This window comes from Palaemon carinicauda, chromosome 42 (assembly GCF_036898095.1).
Source record: "Palaemon carinicauda isolate YSFRI2023 chromosome 42, ASM3689809v2, whole genome shotgun sequence".
Lineage (NCBI taxonomy): Eukaryota > Metazoa > Arthropoda > Malacostraca > Decapoda > Palaemonidae > Palaemon > Palaemon carinicauda.
In genome coordinates this window covers 23,151,914-23,169,985 of record NC_090766.1, presented here as the reverse complement: position 1 = coordinate 23,169,985, position 18,072 = coordinate 23,151,914, and the positions used below count along the sequence as shown (strand labels likewise).

At 45.2% G+C, this 18,072-nt stretch overlaps 1 protein-coding gene across 1 annotated transcript in view; it reads left to right on the top strand.

Annotated features, from left to right (window-relative positions):
• Window positions 1–18,072, top strand: part of LOC137633043 (uncharacterized) — a 101,302-nt gene that overhangs the window by 33,412 nt on the left and 49,818 nt on the right. Inside the window, exons 3-5 of the mRNA XM_068365208.1 lie at window positions 599–683; window positions 3,679–3,780; window positions 4,090–4,286. Coding sequence (XP_068221309.1) covers window positions 599–683; window positions 3,679–3,780; window positions 4,090–4,286 — 384 coding nt within the window. The remainder of the gene's footprint in view (window positions 1–598; window positions 684–3,678; window positions 3,781–4,089; window positions 4,287–18,072) is intronic.

Here is an 18,072-nt window from a genome sequence, read left to right as displayed (position 1 = left end):
AGAATAAGGGACCATTGATGCTCCAACTATGGGTGCCATGCAGACCTTAGAATGGGCAGAACCAAGAGAAAAAGTCTTCAAACCTGCTACATGAGTGGGACTGAAAAATTCGTCAAAAGGAGTGGTGAGATGGTGGAGTTAGTTACGGGATGTTTGAGAAAAATCATTCATATGTATAAAAATTAGTTCAAATTTTTCCATTTCTGAAGCATATTAAAGAATCTTAAAAGTTTCTATTTCTACTTGTTAATTGATTTTTGAGTTTCCAAATGTTTTTTATTTTTTACTGTTATAGCTTCTATATTGAAATATGGTTCCATTGTTTAAATATGAGCTATTGTAGCCCTTACGAAAAATTGTGGAAAAGGTGTTTCAAAATTCCTTTTAGTAAATGGAGCACCGTAAATGCAGTTTTTGTCTTATTTTGAAGCCTAGCCGGAATCTTGTTGATCCGGTATTATTTTACTGAATGGTTTTTTGGACACACCAAATAATAATAATATACATAAAATAACATGGCTAAAAGACAACTTTTTGTGAGAGCTAGAGATGAAGTGGCCTCATTATACCCCTTTTAAACATTTGAAACATCTTGCAGAAGTGGAATCCTGGTGGAACATGGAGAGTATTCTGTCACGATTCCATCTGGAGGTCAGCATGTAACTCAGGCTCCACCCCAACAGGTTAGGTTATGCTACTGTATTTTAAAAATATAGAACTTGTATATTTTTATTGAATGTTTATAAGAATCTACATGTCCTTGAGCATTTGATTTTTTTCTATTGGGTAAACCTCATACTCTAAGACCATGCACCAATAAATCTGTTTGTGTTTGTATGTCTATAAGAGTGAAATATATGTCAGGAAATGTTGCTTTTAACAGACACACTAAGGAATGAGCCATTGGCTTATAGCTCACAGGATTTGAGATTCCAGTATTGTGAGGAAGATCTCCAAATTCTACTGATTAGACTTTCTTAAGTTACAATTATTACTATCAATTTACCACACACACACACACACACACACACACACACACACACTCTCTCTCTCTCTCTCTCTCTCTCTCTCTCTCTCTCTCTCTCTCTCTCTCTCTCTCTCTCTCTCTCTCTCTCTCTCTCTCTCTCTCTCTCTCTCTCTCTCTCTCTCTCTCTCTTTTTTTTTTTTTTTTTTGGCAATATTATTATTACTTGCTAAGCTGCACCCCTAGTTGGAAAAGCAAGATGCTATAAGCCCAGGGTCCCCAACAGGGAAAATAGCCCAGTGAGGAAAGGGAAAAAGGGATAGATAAAATATATAAAGAACAGTAACATTAAAGTAAATATTTTCTATATAAACTATAAAAACTTTTAACAAACTAAGACAAAGATAAATTGAATCAAAAAGTGTGCCCGAGTGTACCTTCAAGCCAGAGAACTCTAACTCAAGACAGTGAAAGACCATGGTACAGAGGCTATGGCATTACCCAAGACTAGAGAACGAGGGTTTGATTTTGAAGTGTTCTTCTAGAAGAGCTGCTTACCATATACTCTCTTCTACCTTTACCAAGAGGAAAGTGGCCACTGAACAATTACAGTGCAGTAGTTAACCCCTTGGATGAATAAGAATTGTTGGTAATCTCAATGTTGTCAGGTGTATGGGGACAGAGGACAATCTGTAAAGACTAGGCTAGACTATTCGGTGTATGTGTAGGCAAAGGGGAAGTGAACTGTAACCTGAGAGAAGGATCCAATGCAGTACTGTTTGGCCAGTTAAAGGACCCCATAACTCTCTAGTGGTAGTATCTCAATGGGTGGCTGATGCCCTAGCCAACCTACTACCAATTAACTTCAGCTGCTTTGCTGTGTCACACTCCTCATACTTCTTTTTGATATCAGTAACTATATCCTGTTCTAAATTTCAGTCTTTGCACCACAAAATTCTAGAGAAAGCTCTCAGGGTAGAAATAGATCTCTGGTCATGTGAAATAATTTTATGATAATAATTTACCTTTAAACAGACAATATGTATGATACTTATTAGTCCCTCTGCTGAGTAAATTTCTTTATGGAGATCATGCTTAAAGATATCTTCGTTTGAATTATGTTTGCGAAGTTTTTTTTACAGTGTAGTACAGGTCCTAATATGTAACAAGGATTAAATTTGCCTTTATATATTTGTACTTGATTTAGTTGTAAAATGAGGAAAGGTATATTTACAGCAGCTGATTTTATGGGTAAGCTTGCAATAGTTTTCATTTGTTTTGTTTTCCCCCTCTGTATTCCCCCCCTCCCCCTGTTCAACCTGTTGAATTTGCTCTTATTGCTTCCTCATATCTCCCTTATTTTCCCAGTCATGAGTTTGATACCTTTTAAGTTTTCAATATTGATCTACCAGGAGAATAAATCTTACTAGTTTTGTATATATTCTTCCTCAGTACTTCAGCTCATCGGAAAACCATTTTACTCGCCTTGAACACAAGATCGATCACAAATGCCGCATAGTTGTAATCACCTTCACTCATAGCATTGCTTCTCATTTCTGGGGTTTGTCCATTTCATCTTGACCATCGTAGATCATATAGTTGTATTGTTTTAGGAGGAACTGTAGCTAACTATATCACAAATTAGCAAATGCAAAGCAGTTGTTTTTATATTAGTCGAAAGGAGGTGAATTGTATTGACTTTTTTTCCCCCTAGTGGTGTGTTCGTAATATCTTCACCCACTAAACTTTTGAAGATGCCATTTATAAAAGCACTTCATGCTGATTGAAGCTGTCAGATTTATTTTTGCCCCACAAGTAATTGCACTTGATTCTAGTTTTGCCATGTAAAGCAGCCGTACAAATCTTTTTCTCAAATGTTGTGGCTATTGTATGCAAATCTCAAGATAAGCAGTAATGTTTTTATGTTGACCAGGCTGGCATGAGTCTTTTGATAGTTTATATATGACATATCTGTTTTTGACGTTGTTAATAGTTTATATTGGACATACAGGTATCTGTTTTGACATTGTTACTGTTTTTAGAATGAATTATTGTTAATTTATTCTCATTTATTTATTTCCTTAATTCCTTTCCTCACTGGGCTATTTTTTCCTATTGGAGCCCTTGGGCTTATATCATCTTGCTTTTCCATCTAGGGTTGTAGCTTGGCTAGTAATAGTAATAATAATAATAATAATAATAATAATAATAACTGTGAGGTCTTAAATCATTCCCTAGTCATTTTAAATTTGTTCAGTCTTGTCCTACTGCTAATCCTGCAGTCAACTTCCTCAGCAATTTTAGAATTTTTTACCACAGAAAGAGAAACAGTATTTGAATTACAACTAGATTATAAAAACAAAGTCAGATCACAGTAATGGGGACATCATAAGAGTAGCTGTAAAGGATGCTTGTACCTGAACCAGTCACAAAGGATATACATAAAGTTGTTTACTGCTTCAATGTTTAATTATCGCATTATGTGAGGTAGTGTGTAGACAATTTATACATAACTTTTCTCTCTCTCATTGCTATATTTTTTTTATACGTTACTAAATATTGCCTGTTTATAGCCAACTTACATTATTGTCATTATGAGTTACCAGTTGATATGTGCAGTTTGTTACCTACCAAAATCACAACTGTTATTGTTAGATCCTGCTGTACCAGCGGTTACAACAAGTGCTTAGTCTTGCCATTGTTTTTGTTCTCAGCATGTGGTATATACAACACAGCAAGCAGTAGCACAGCCAAGACTAGTATATTCCCCCCAACCACAACAAGTTTACCAAGTTGCATCAGCACATCCACAGCAGGTTTGTTGTAAAAATGGTGGCATATTTTTATTAGAGGGTAGCAGTAATGCTCAAGATTTTAATCACATGGTTACTGCTCATAGTGTGAGAAAGTTGCTAGCGCTGGTAAGATGAATGAAAATGAATAAGTTTCAGTTTATGAATATATTTGTTCAAGTGAAGTTATTTCAATTGCACTAAACTGTTGATCTATATGAACACACGAGCTTTTCTTTTGTCCATTTTTGTTATCAGATTTAGTTAAAACTAATATTTTGTAAGGTTGTTTTAAATAATCGCAGTCAATTTGAAAGAAATCTTTCCTAACAGGTGATATTTGCGGGTGGAACTCCAGTTCAGCAACAGGTGCCAATTATAGCCCAGCAACAGCAAGTCCTTATACAGCAGCAGCATGGTCAAATAGCGGGCCAGCAGTTGTTGCAGTCTCCTCAGCGGCTGCAGCAGGCACAACCACAAGTTACCCAGCAACAACATATATTTATTACAAATCAGGGCCAACAAATTAGGTAAAGTTAATATATGGGTTGTTTTGTTTAGAATTACCGGTAAAACACAGACATCATTACTGAACAGCTTTATTTTTGTCTTTTTTTTTAGACCTCATTTTCAAGGTTTGATGCATTTTGCATGCATAGAAGGAAAGTGGTATTCAAGTTAGGCCAGAAACTGGATGGAGTTCTTGTTAGCTGTGATATATCTTAATTGATAAAGTACAGTTTAGAGCATATGACTGTAGAAATATTCAATAAGTTGAAAAGTTAATGCCATTTTTTTTTTACTTGTTCCAAATTTACTTTAGTTTAAATAAAAATATGATTGGGAACAATTTTTAATGTTTTTTTAGATTTCAAAATTATGTAGGAGAATATTGCTATTTTAAGAGGTACACTAATATGACTGTAAAGCATATTTGTTGCTATACGAATACAAACCACCACTCTTTAATTTACAAGTAGACCTACGATCATGCCTTGATTTCATTAGTAGTGAAGACTGAGCAGCCTGGCCCTGATGTATCATACTCTTGTAAAATTTATATGAAATCTCAAGCTGACTGGAATGGGATTTTGCATGATCTTTTGTGCTTAAATTGGTCACAATTATATAGTAGTGTTGATCCTGTTGTCCCTATGAATGAGAATCTAGGCAACATAATTGATAGGCGTATCCATTCTCGTGTGCTAAGGTACCGAGTGAAGGACAAATCGTGGCTCAATGATGATTGTAGACGTGCTTATTTGTAGAAGAAGGAGGCCTATCATCTTTGGAAGGGTAACAGATCAGGGATACCCTCCCTCCCTGTCGGATGAAGACCATCCGTCACCAAGAGAACTGCGCGAGGAGAGAGACACTTCCATCGCACTAATGGAAGAAACCTCCCTTCTCGCGGAGAGTTCCCCTCAATCTGAGACCAGGAGGGACATGACACTCAGGTCTTCGATGTTGGAGTCTTACCTCCTTCCTCGGAAGGAGTCCAAAGACCCCAAAACTCTGCCAAAGTCCTCCGCTAGGGCTAGAACAGAGACAGCCAACCACTCAACGAATGTCCATGACTACCCCAAGAAGAGCTCTTGGGGATAGAAGGAGACTTCATTGCGAGTCCTACATCAGGAGACCAACAAGAATCAGAACATGCATTCTGGCAGGTTCTGAATCTGAGGGTTCTCGATAGGTTTTCCGACCCAGAGATACTCTCTCGAGAGGGCAAAGACACGGTCTTAGACCGTGTCTTCGGCACTCAGAAACTCTCAAAGACCAGTGCAGCCCTGCCCTGGTCTCAAGGGTTGAAGAGTACCAGGGACAAGATCTCCCAGCAGCTCTCCGAGTTTGCTTCCTCCAACCGTGCCGGCTCTACGAACAAGCTCCTCCCACCTCCTCGCGTAGAGCAAAGGAGGTCCTTTGATATCCTGGAGGAACACAGTTCAGCTTTTCCTCTTCACCACTCTCTGAAAGAGCTAATCAGGGGAGTACCTCTTGACAGACTCTCCAGCCGGCAGGTCTCGTTCTCGGCAACCGAAGTCCTTAACCAAGAAAAGGTCATTAAGTATGCGATGCAAGCTACTTCGTGGCTGGACATCTGGTTAGGGACCTTAGGTATCATGATACGATCCGAGGATTTTTCCAAGGAATGTACCAGGAAGGCATGGAGACCTTTTTACTCAGGCACTCGCACGGTCGAGTTTCTTGCCCACCAAGTCTCGAACTTGTGGGCAAACACTATCTAGAAACGTCGAGATGCAGTGTCCCAAGCATCAAGATAAATAGGCTCAGACATTCCTCCCTAGAAGGGGCCCATCTGTTTGAACATAAGGATGTGGAACTTGCTGCCGAGAGGTGGAGGAAGTCTCATCGAGACTCCCTCCTCCATAGGGCTTGAACAACTAAGCCCTATAAATCTCCAGCACCTCAGCAGTCCCGTCCAACCAAATCCTTAATGACGAAACCAGCAGCAAAGACAGTGGTTTCTAATAAGCCCTTTCCTGTCAAGGACAGGAAAGGCAAAAAGTCGTCCAGGGGAGGAAAGAATCGTAGAGGGAGCAGCTGAGGCCGCAAACGCTAGGATAGGCACTCACCCTGCATTTCCACCAGTTGGGGGATGCCTACAAAGTTGCTCAGACAGGTGGAAGCGACTCGGGGCCGATTCCTGGACAATCTCCGTGATCCGTCTAGGATATCACGTCCCGTTCATAACATCTCTGCTTCCCCTGACCAGGAATCCAGTGTCAATAGACTCCCTTGCCATGAGATCGGCAAGGGACAGGCCCTTCGGGCAGAAGTCCAGACCCTGTTGAAGAAGGGTGCTCTCCAAGAGGTCCTCGACGAGTCCCCAGGCTTTTTCAGTCGACTCTTTCTTGTAAGAAAGGTGCCTGGAAGCTGGAGACCAGTCATCGACCTCTCAGCCCTGAACAAGTTTGTCAAACAAACTCCGTTCAGCATGGAGACGGCAGACACGGCCAGACTAGCAGTAAGACCTCAGGTCTTCATGTGTACACTGGGCCTAAAGGACGCGTACTTCCAGATCTCAGTCCATCTGTCTTCAAGGAAGTACTTAAGATTCAGCCTAGACAACAGAAAGTACCAGTTCAAGGTGCTGTGCTTCGGTTCTTCCACAGCACCCCAAGTTTTCACTAGGGTGTTTGCCCTAGTGTCATCTTGGGCACACAGGATTGGCGTCTGTCTCCTCCGTTATCTGGATGACTGGCTAATCCTAGCAGACTTGGTGTCAACCCTTCTTCAACACCGAGACAAACTTCTGAGACTTTTCCAAGATCTGGGGATCATGGTAAATCTTGAGAAATCTTCTCTGCTTCCCACACAGAAACTGGTATACTTAGGCATGATCATAGACACCACAATTTCCACAAAGCCTTCCCATCAGACGACAGGATAACAAGGCTGAGAAAGGTCGCAAGACCCTTTCTCAGACATGAAGAACTTCCAGCCCAAACGTGGTTACGTCTCCTCGGTCACCTTTCATCACTGGCCCGTCTAGTTCCCAATGGTCGCCTCAGGATGAAATCCCTCCAGTGGCAAGTCAAGTCCCAGTGGAATCAAATTCGTGATTCCCCATACATCCGGATCCCCATGGGATCAGCGGAACTGACAGACCTCGAGTGGTGGGTGACAGACGAGAACCTACGAAAGGGAGTGGACCTTCTCGTCCTCCCCCTGGATTTGATGCTGTTCTCAGACGCTTCAAAGAAAGGGTGGGGGCCCCACGTGTTGCACCACACGACCTCAGGCCTGTGGTCAGAGTCAGAAAAGCACCTCCACATAAATCTCCTAGAGATGAAGGCCGTCTTTCTGGCCCTTCAACAGTTCCAACAGTTCCTGGCAGGCCACTCAGTGGTGGTGATGAGGGACAACACCAGAGTAGTGACTTACATCAACAAGCAAGGAGGTACTTTTTCGCAGCAGCTATCCCATCTAGCAGTAGAGATACTGAGTTGGGCCGAAATCCACTCGATACCACTATCGGCACGCTTCATTCCGGGCAAAAGGAATGTGCTCACCGACAACCTGAGCAGAGCATCTCAGATAGTGAGTACCGAGTGGTCTTTGGATCATCTAGTAGCCAACAAAGTCCTGACTTTGTGGGGTTCTCTGACTGTGGACCTCTTTGCAATGGCCCTGAACTTCAGGCTCCTGCTGTACTGTATTGTTCCCCAGTCCCAGACCCCAAGGCTCTCTGGCAAGATGCTTTCCAACAATGGTGGGACAACAACGATGTTTACGCTTTTCCCACGTTCTGTCTGATGGGGAGGGTACTCTTTCAATGACCCTCATAGCTCCGCTATGGCATCACGCAGAATGGTTTCCGGACCTTCTGCAGCTCCTAACGGATCCCCCAAGAGAACTCCCTCCACGACACAATCTATTCAAACAACCACATGCCAATATATTCCACAAAGCCGTAGCTTCACTACGACTTCACGCCTGGAGACTATCCAGCATCTCCTCTCTCAGAGAGGATTTTCGCAACAAGTTGCAACTAGGATGGCTGAATACCTGCGTAAGTCATCAGCAGCAGTTTACCAGGCAAAGTGGAAAGTCTTTCGTGGTTGGTGTCGTGGAACAGGTATATCTCCACTCGATGCCGCTATTCCAGCAATAGTGGAGTTCCTCGTGTATTTGCGTGAAGAAATGCGCCTGTCAGTCTCGGCAGTAAAAGGCTATCACTCATCCTTAAGCCTCGCCTTCAGACTGAAAGGAATGGACATCTCTTTATCGCTAGAACTTTCTGTACTCATACGGAGTTATGAACTTGACCTGCCCCCAGTCAGAAGTGAGACCTCCCCCATGGAATGTGGTTCGAGTTCTCAGGTCTCTTAAGAGACCTCCCTATGAATCATTACGCCAGGCAACAGATCGCCACCTGACTTGGAAGTTGGTGTTCCTGCTAGCTTTGGCATCGTCCAAGCGAATCGGTGAACTTCTTGGTCTCTCATACAACATTGCCCATTCAAGGGGATGGGGAGAGGTAACGTTCAGCTTCGTCCCTGAGTTTATTGCTAAGACTCAGAACCCAGGAGTAGCGGGTCCACGATTCTACTTCTTCCGGATTTCTAGACTCCGCACTGTAACAGATGACCCAGACCATCTCTTACTATGCCCAGTGAGGAGTTTGAAGCTGTATCTTGAGAAAACAGTCACAACCCATCCTCGTTTGCCTGCACTATTCATCAGCACAGGAAGGACCAAGAGGAGGGTCACCAAGAACACCATCTCAGCGTGGATTCGCAAGGTCATAGACCATGCACTGAATCTAGACCCTCCTCCGTCACGTTGCCCCAGAGCTCATCATGTCATGGACATAGCTACGTCCCTGGCATTCAAGAGAAACTTCTCAGTGATGCAGGTTCTTCGAGCTGGGGTGTGGAATTGTCAGACCACATTCACATCCCACTACCGGCAAGACGTGACCCACAGGAGACTCGATACGTTGTCTATCGGTCCTGTGGTGGCTGCACAACAGCTGGTTTAAAACTTCAAGCTCCTTATTGGACAAGTAGCAGAAGGTTGAGGGCATTGTTACCCGGTTTTAGTCTGCATGAATGAAAAGGTTTGACTGGCCCTTATTCTTTTCTTCATTTTCACTGGTTACTGTATTTTAAAGTATCATGAGACAGGATGAATGAATGTGGCTCAAACTGGGTAGACACATTCATTAGATGACCTCGTCCCCCCATGATTAGGTTTTGTTGCATAGAGTTGAAGATTCATAGTTGATAGTTTAAATCATTATACGAGTAAGGATGTAAAAGTCCATTGTTCCAGCCCCACAAATAAGTGTTTCGCATAGGGTTGGCATGGCTTTTTTCTCTCTTGTGCCTAACAACCTTGGCTTTAAGCTTAAATTTTTGAGTGAAGAATTTACCACTTATTTAAGAGAAATAGTTTTTTGTTCCAACATGGAGTACTTATCTCGAACTACTTTCTTAGGAGTATCTGGGATCTCCTCCCAACCGACCAGAATTTTGTGTAGTTTACTCTACTCCCGTTTTCTATGTAGGGTAACCTCTGGCAGAGTGATACGCGCCCAGAGACGACCCTGGGTCAGAGAGCATGCTTGTTCAGGTTTCGATCTCCAGTAAGTTTCTGGTTGCGTCGCAGATAACATCCCGACGCTCTCTCTCTTACCCAGTGCGACCCTTTTTGTCCCCGACCCCTTTGTCTCACGCGGTTCCCACGTGGTCCCTTTGTGCTCTTCCTTATCCTTTTCCCTCTGTGTCCTGTGTCTCGTGGTGTCTTACTAGTGCGTTATGGAGCATCCCCGCCGTTGGCCTGGGCCTATGGCCGGTAAATCGTGTGGCGTCTTCCTCTCTAAGCCTGAAGTTGACCCGCACTCCTTGTCTTCTTCGTGTAGGGGCAGTGTGTGTTCCCTTACAGCCACGTGTCCGGAGTGCGAGTCCTGGAACGAGGTGCAGTGGGTGTGCTACGGCACCAAGAAGAAGACCTCTAGATGTTCACCTAGGAAACCGAGCGTCTCTTTGCCTCTCGCTTTGCCCGGCGTTTCTTCGGACAATCTCTCTCTGCCGCCTTCCCTTACCAGTGTAGGGGTCGAGGTAAGTCTGTTGTGGGGAAGAGGCTTGTGGCCCTTCCCAGGAGTCTGATTTACCTGACAGTGGGATTGTGTCTTCGATCCAGGCAAGTGGGGGGCTTGAGGGAGGGACGGGAGTGTGTTTGGGGGATGGAGCCCTGGTGAAAGTAGGGCCCGTCTCATCGGACGATCCTATGTGGCGTTAAACTCTTGCAGCCTCTTCTCACGCCTCTTGGGCAGGTTTTTTCAGATGCGTCAGCAGCCGAGGGTGCCGCCGAGAAGGAAGACTCGCCGCCGTCAGACCCCCTCGTGTGGGCGCCTCCGAAGACGCCCTTCAGATCTCCCCTGAGGATGGAAGAGGAGTTTGAGACCTGGTTCCCCAGCGAGGAGCTCCCCCACTCCTCTCCAGCGCCTTCAGCTATGTTCCCGTCCGTCTTCCTGGAGCCTTCGTCGCCGACCGAACACCTTGTGGATCCACCAGCAACGAGGCGCGACCGAGGCCCTTCAGCGAGGTCCTACAGGTCTTCGGGCTCCTCGGTCGAGGCCTACCCCTACTCATCGGAAGACGGAGCCCGGAGGGACCATAGAAGGTTCGGCAGCGGAAGTTTCGGCCTACAGGAGGGTGATAGGCCTCATTAGGCGTCACCACTTGCTGGACTAACCTGAGCCCTCTACTGATGAAGTCTGGCTCTCGAGCCTCAGCAGGCTGGTGGATGTGCCTGTCCAACAGAGGCCCTCGCTAGCCCTCCCTTTGGCTAGGGATGTCAGGCTGGGTATGGCGCACGTTGACAAGATCGTAGCTAACCACCCGGAAGCTCCCAAGAGCCAGAGCGCCTCTAAACTTCTCCAAGGCCTGAAGACGCAGAGCCGGTTCTACCTTCCCAAAGGACACCGCGCGGGTCCCTGCTCGGTGGAGCCAGCAGTCCCCATCCTGGGACAAGGAGTGGTAGAGGAGAGGGCTACCACTGCCCCGGTTTGTTTCTCCCTTGCGGAAACGTCCATGATGGAAGAGCTGGCCAAGGACCTGGTGCACGTGTCATCGTGGCTGGATTGGTGAGCCTCCACTCTGGTAGGGTTCCAATCCTCGCACGACCTCGCAATCCCGGAGAATCAGGCCTTGCTGAAGGAGCTTATTAGCTCGGGAGGTAAGGCCCTGAAATTCCTCTAAAATCAATCCATCGCGCTGGCCGCCAATTGGATACTGCGGAAGAGGGACACTGTGCTCAACAAATTCGTACGGAGGCTCCCTGACAGAGAAGCGAGGTCCCTGAGGAGCCTGCCACTGTGGGACGACTCGGTGTTCCCCCTGAAGGCAGTGGAGGAGACGGTAGAGAGGGTCAGGAAGCTAAAGGACGCGGGAGAACCCAGACCCCCACCAGTGAGAAGACCTGCCCATAGAAGGACACCCTCTGATGGCCCTCTCCCTCCTCGCGCCTCACCTATCCAACCCAGGAGAGACGCCCCTACTACGTCCTGGCAGCAGCCTCCGCAGCCCTCCCGTTGAGGAACGCCTGCTGCGCAGTCAGCCTTCAGGCCTTCCTATTCAGCCGCCAGAAGAGGTCGTTCAGGCTGCGCCTCTCGAAGGAGACAGGGAGAGAGGCCCTCTACTCCTGCCGAAGCCTCAGGTGGGGGGATGCCTCAAACACTTGGCAAGCATGGCGAGACCACGGATCGGATCCGTGGACCGTAACAGTTCTGAAAGAAGGGTACAGGTTGCCCTTCCTGGCGGACCCCCCACCTGTGATACCAGATCTGCAGGCGGAATGGTTGGCATCGATGGATCCCTTGAGAAGGACGGCCCTACAAGAAGAGGTCTCTGCACTGCTGGCGAAGGGGGCTATAGAACCAGTCAAGAACCCGGGTCTAGGGTTCTACAGCAGACTTCCTGGTGGAGAAAGCGATAGGGGGCTGGAGACCAGTCATAGACCTCTCAGCCCTCAACAGGTTCGTGTGCAAGACCGACTTCAAGATGGATACTCCGAAGTCGGTCCTACCGGCCTTGAGGGAGGGAGGACTTCATGATGTCCATAGACCTCAAGGACGCATACTTCCAGATCCCTGTTCACCTCTCCAGCAGGAAGTACCTAAGGGTAAAATGGGGTACCCAAACATTGCAGTTCAAGACCCTCTGCTTCGGTCTGTCCACAGCCCCTCAGGTCTTCACGAGGGTCTTCGCAACAGTCTCGGCCTGGGCACACGAACAGGGTATCCGCCTGATTCGGTACCTGGACGACTGGTTGTTGCTTTCAGCCTCAGGGGAAGTACTGAGGGAGCAAGGCGCGAAGCTCCTGCAGTTCTGCAACGTCCTGGGTATCATCATCAACTTGGAGAAGTCCCAACTGATACCCTCCACCAGGATGACCTACCTCGGGATGGTCCTAGAATCCCGGTTGGCGAGAGCCTTCCCTTCCGCGGAGAGACTGGACAACTTGAACCAGATCCTACGGCCCTTCCTGTCGGACCAGCCCAGGAGAGCCAAGGACTGGCAGAGACTGATAGGCCACCTCGTGTCGTTAGAGAAGCTAGTCCCACAGGGGAGACTCAAACTCGGGGGAGTACAATGGAACCTGTAGAAGACCTGGAACCAGAGAGACTCCCCCCCACAAGGTGGTCCCGATGTCCCCGGAGACGAAGGAAGTCGTAGAGTGGTGGCATGACAGATCGAACACCCTCAAGGGGATGCCCTTCGCAGCCGACCCTCCGGAGATGCTCCTGTTCACGGACGCATCCAAGGAGGGTTTGGGTGCTCATCTCCTCGACAGCACAGCAAGAGGAAGATGGTTAGCCGAAGAGAAGAACCTGCACATAAACGTGCTAGAAATGATGGCAGTGCGAAGAGCGTGCCTAGAGTTCGTTCATCGCCTCCGGGGAAACACCGTGGCACTGATGTGCGACAACGTCACGGTGGTGGCCTACATAAAGAAGCAAGGAGGACTGAAATCAAAGGAGCTATGCGACCTCACGTTGGAGTTTCTGGAATGGGCCGAAATGGAGCAGATCAAGATCTTGGCCAGATTCATCCCAGGGAAGAGAAATGTCCTGGCCGACGGCCTCAGCAGAATGGGTCAAGTGTAGGGTCCGAGTGGTCCTTGCACCTGGAAGTGGCCAAGACACTCATTCAGAAGTGGGGCTCGCCAGTGATAGACCTCTTCGCCACGAGACTGAACGCACAGCTCCCCGTGTTTTGTTCTGTGCCAGATCCGGGGGCGGCGTTCGAGGACGCCTTCCAACACCCTTGGGACAACCTCGACGTTTACACCTTCCCTCCCTTCGGAATGCTCAGGCAAGTCCTCAACAGGGTGAGGCGAGCGGACAACCTGTGGATGACTTTGGTAGCGCCCTGGTGGCCGGAGAGAGAGTGGTTCGCGGATCTAAAGGAACTGGCGCACCTTCCACCTTGGCCCCTTCCGGACAGACCAGACCTCCGGCAACCACACTTTCAAAGGTTCCACGAAAACCCTCGGTCCCTCTGCCTTCACGCGTGGAGGTTATCGAGCGTCTCCTGAGGAAGGAAGGGTATTCGGCGAAGACTGCAACAAGGATGTCAGGATATATGAGACGTTTGCCAGCCGCAGTTTACCAGGCAAAATGGGCTACCTTCACGAAGTGGGGCGTCTCGAAGAACATCAAGCCGTTGCAGGTCTCCATCCCGGAGATAGCTGACTTCCTAGTCTATCTCAGGGACGAGGTGAACATGTCCATCCCAGCCATGAAAGGAGTCCGGGCTGCCCTGGGACAAGTCTTCCTCCTGAGGGGCATCGACCTGGGTACCTCCAGACACATCTCGATGCTCATCAAGAGCTTCGAGCAATCGTGCCCCCCTGAGGCCGTTAGGGTGCCCCAGTGGGACGTGGCTAGAGTCCTGAAGATGCTGTCAGAACCTTCCTTCGAACCCCTAAAGGACATTTTGGACAGAGAGGTCACCCTCAATACAGTTTTTCTGTTAGCGATGGCATCAGCAAAACGGGTAGGGGAGATTCATGGACTGTCGTACGAGGTGTCACACTCGAAGGGCTGGCGTGAAGCTACCTTCAGGTTCGTATCATCCTTCGTGGCCAAGACCCAGAATCCAGCAGTCTGGGACCCTAAGTTTGAAGGATTCTCGGTGCCGGCAATCCCTCGTTCAGACAACCCGAGGGACTTGCTTCTGTGCCCTGTCAGAGCGGTACGGAAGTACTTAGAGAGGACAGCCAGACTTCGACCCGAAATCAAGGGTCTGTTCGTCTCCTCAGGATTAATAAAGAAGCCAGTCTCCAAGAATACGATCTCCTTCTGGCTACGGCAGGTGATCAAGAGGGCCTACAGTAGTGCAGGGGTTCCTCTTCCGGGGAAGCCTAGACCCCACGACATCGGAGGGCTTAGTACTTCGTTGGCCTTTGAGAAGAACATGGCAGTCGGCCAAATCCTGATGGCAGGTACATGGGCTAGTCAGTCAACTTTCACAGCTCACTACTTGAAGGAGTGTTCAAGGAGATCCCTGGACGGATTCTCTCTCGGTCCCGTCATTTCCGCGCTTCAAAAGATTTAAAGGTATACCCCTAGGGAAACCACGGGCAGTAAGTCCAAGAGACATAGGTTCCTTCCTTACCCCCTCTTTTTCCCTATTACCCTCCCTGAAATGACCCTAAAATCCTTTAACTGCCATGGGATACATCGTCAGTGAATGAATACGTCTCCAAGGATTTTTACCAAGGTGAGTTACTTAGACACTAAGATAGTTTTTGGGTAGTTTTCCCTATTTCTCATGTTTTCTCTTGGGGGGGTCAGCAGAACCTAGCCTCCTATCTAGCTTCCCCTTTTCTCTCCTCATCACAGTCTCTGGGTCCTGTGGGACACTCCCACCTCCTAAGGTATAAGTCTCCTAAGAAAGTACAGTAGGGTCCCGAATTATATGTGTTCGAATTATACGATTCCCCTTTTATGCGATCGCTATTTTCCAAAAATATATTTTCTGTATCTGCTAAGCTGTTCAAAGTCTGCTAGTCAAGGACTACAAAACGTTTCAAATATATTGTCTTTTTAAGTCTATTGGTAGCCCTAAATATGGTGATTTATAATAAATGTTACAAAACAATATTAACATTACATCTTACTAACATAATTTCATAATAAAAAGCCTATTTAAGGATAAAATTCCACATCAACAATGAAATCAACTGTTAACTGTGCGAGTCCAGCTGACAAAATGTAAACAGAATTGTGGTTATGTTCTCGGCAATCTTTATCTTTCTCCAACCTTTCGATAATTTTAATGGTAGTGTTAATGATGGTATATTAAAGCATTATTTTTGTTTAGTGCAGTATTTATAAAAGCTTTATTTTTCCCTTCAGGCGTTCAAGGTTTTCACGAGTTGACTGGGTTCGTTTATCGGCAGTGAATAGCCTAAACTTCGGTAACGAGTCGGCAATATTTTGTCATATTTCAAACAGTATACATTTGATTTGCAAAGATTGGTTTTGTAGAGTACACGGTATAATTATAAAAATCTCTCTCTCTCTCTCTCTCTCTCTCTCTCTCTCTCTCTCTCTCTCTCTCTCTCTCTCTCTCTGTAAGAAATAAAACCTTAGTTCACATATGGCAACCTGAGTTTAAGAATGAAATTAATATGACTATTGTTAGTTCTGGCGATCAATTCCTCACAAAACAAAAACACGGCATTCAATTACAACAGCTGATTCTCTCTCTCTCTCTCTCTCTCTCTCTCTCTCTCTCTCTCTCGTGTTTTACAATACTTACAATTAGATGAAGAAACCAAAATCACTTTTCTTAAAGTGTCAATCAAATACAAAACGAAAAAGTTATACCGTGTATACATCCATTTCAGTCGTAGCTTAAAATACGGCATCCGATTTCTTCAGCAAACCACTATTTTTTGGGAAACATCATTTTATTCTAGAAAATTGCTACTCGTTAAATAGTTAATTGCACATTAAGAAAGCGTGTACTTTAGTTTTTAAATTTCGGATGTTTTAAAAATCGAGTATTGTTGACTTCTTTTTGTTTTACTTTTGGCTAAGATCAGATCAGCTGACGTCTAGCTGCCGGTCTCAAGAATAGGCGCATACGAATACAGTAACAATATATTGTTTATACCATTTCTCAACTTATTCAAAACATCTATACAGTTGATATTACATAAGCACCAATGTGTTATAACCTATCATATTTTTTTGTTTAGTACATTCAAAACTAACACACACACACACACACGCGCGCGCGCTCCCTCTCCCTCTCCCTCTCCCTCTCCCTCTCTCTCTCTCTCTCTCTCTCTCTCTCTCTCTCTCTCTCTCTCTCTCTCTCTCTCTCTCTCTCTCTCTCTCTCTCTCTTATATTGAAAATCAATCATGATTAAATTTTCCTTACTTTCTCTAATCTCGCACCATCTCTGTCACATCGAACGTTATAGCGGCAACTTAATTGTTCGATAACTTTAAAAATCGGCTTAGTACTTACTTCTTCTCTTACTTTTTTATAGATGGTTTCATAATTGAAGTGGGTACAAGTTGACTTATAACTAAAGTTAGGAAAAGTATTTTGGATATGGAATGGACAATCATCTTTAGTAACAGTTTAGAATTATCGTAAATTATCATTCTGTCATTAGCGGCAGTTTGTTATTGTTGATTAAACGCAAAAAGAAAAAATAGTTTTCCTGCTTTGCCACGTATGTAAGAATTTATATTAATATGGTAAATAATAATTGTAATAACATATTTACTAAAAGCTTTTAATATCATTATTTATCTCTTTGATCATGCGTGTTTAATGCCTATGTTTGTTTATTATGATCGAAGATGGAGCGTACAGTAAACGAATGGAAGGTTTCCGTTTCAGGCGGCGTCATAAAGAAAAACATAACATTATATGAATGGCATTCATTTCATTTATTTGGAAGTTCTAAGAAAAATTAAGTAGAACATTGGTAATAGCAAAATCAACATATAATCAATACTTGGTAAGATTGCTGTCGATGCAAAAACTAACCAATACACAGATGTGTAAATGCGTCTGTTTCTTCGTTATGATCAGAGATAAACGTAAACAAAACATTGGTTGTCGTTTTTATTGTGCTTTTTGGCGTGGTTAGGAAACGGATGATATAAAATCGCCTTTATTTTGATAATTCTGGATTTTCAATGATACAACAAAAGCTAGTCTATAGAGTGATGGTTTTGCTATTCACCAGTTGTCTTAAACAATAGATATGACAAACATTAAAATTTGTCTGTATTTTGGGTCGCGTTATAACGGAAAATGTATGGTGTTTACACCCATCGTGGTTTTGATTTTAACCTTTTTTCAAGTTATAACTTTAAAGCATATTATATGTTTGATTTATTTACTAGAACAATTTGACATTATAAAAAAGATGCAGTATAGTACATAGAAAGTATTGGATATGGGTAGTAAACACGTTTGAATAGGCAACTTGCTGGTTGCCATGCCCCCAATAGAATTATTTCTGTTAGGTGTGTTTCAAAATATGCGATTTTCCATTTACACGAGGTCATTCATCGACCAAATTCTCGCATAATTCGGGACCCTACTGTAGTTCGAGGTAAGTACTCCGTGTTGGAACATCGCAAATTTTAAGTAATTTGTATTTTTCCTAACAGTACTTACCTCGAACTACTTTCGGGTTATGGCCCACCCATCTTACCCCGAGTGCCTTACAGGACTTAGTAGAAACCTATCTGTCAAAAACTTACTGGAGATCGAGACCTGAGCAAGCATGCTCTCTGACCTCAGG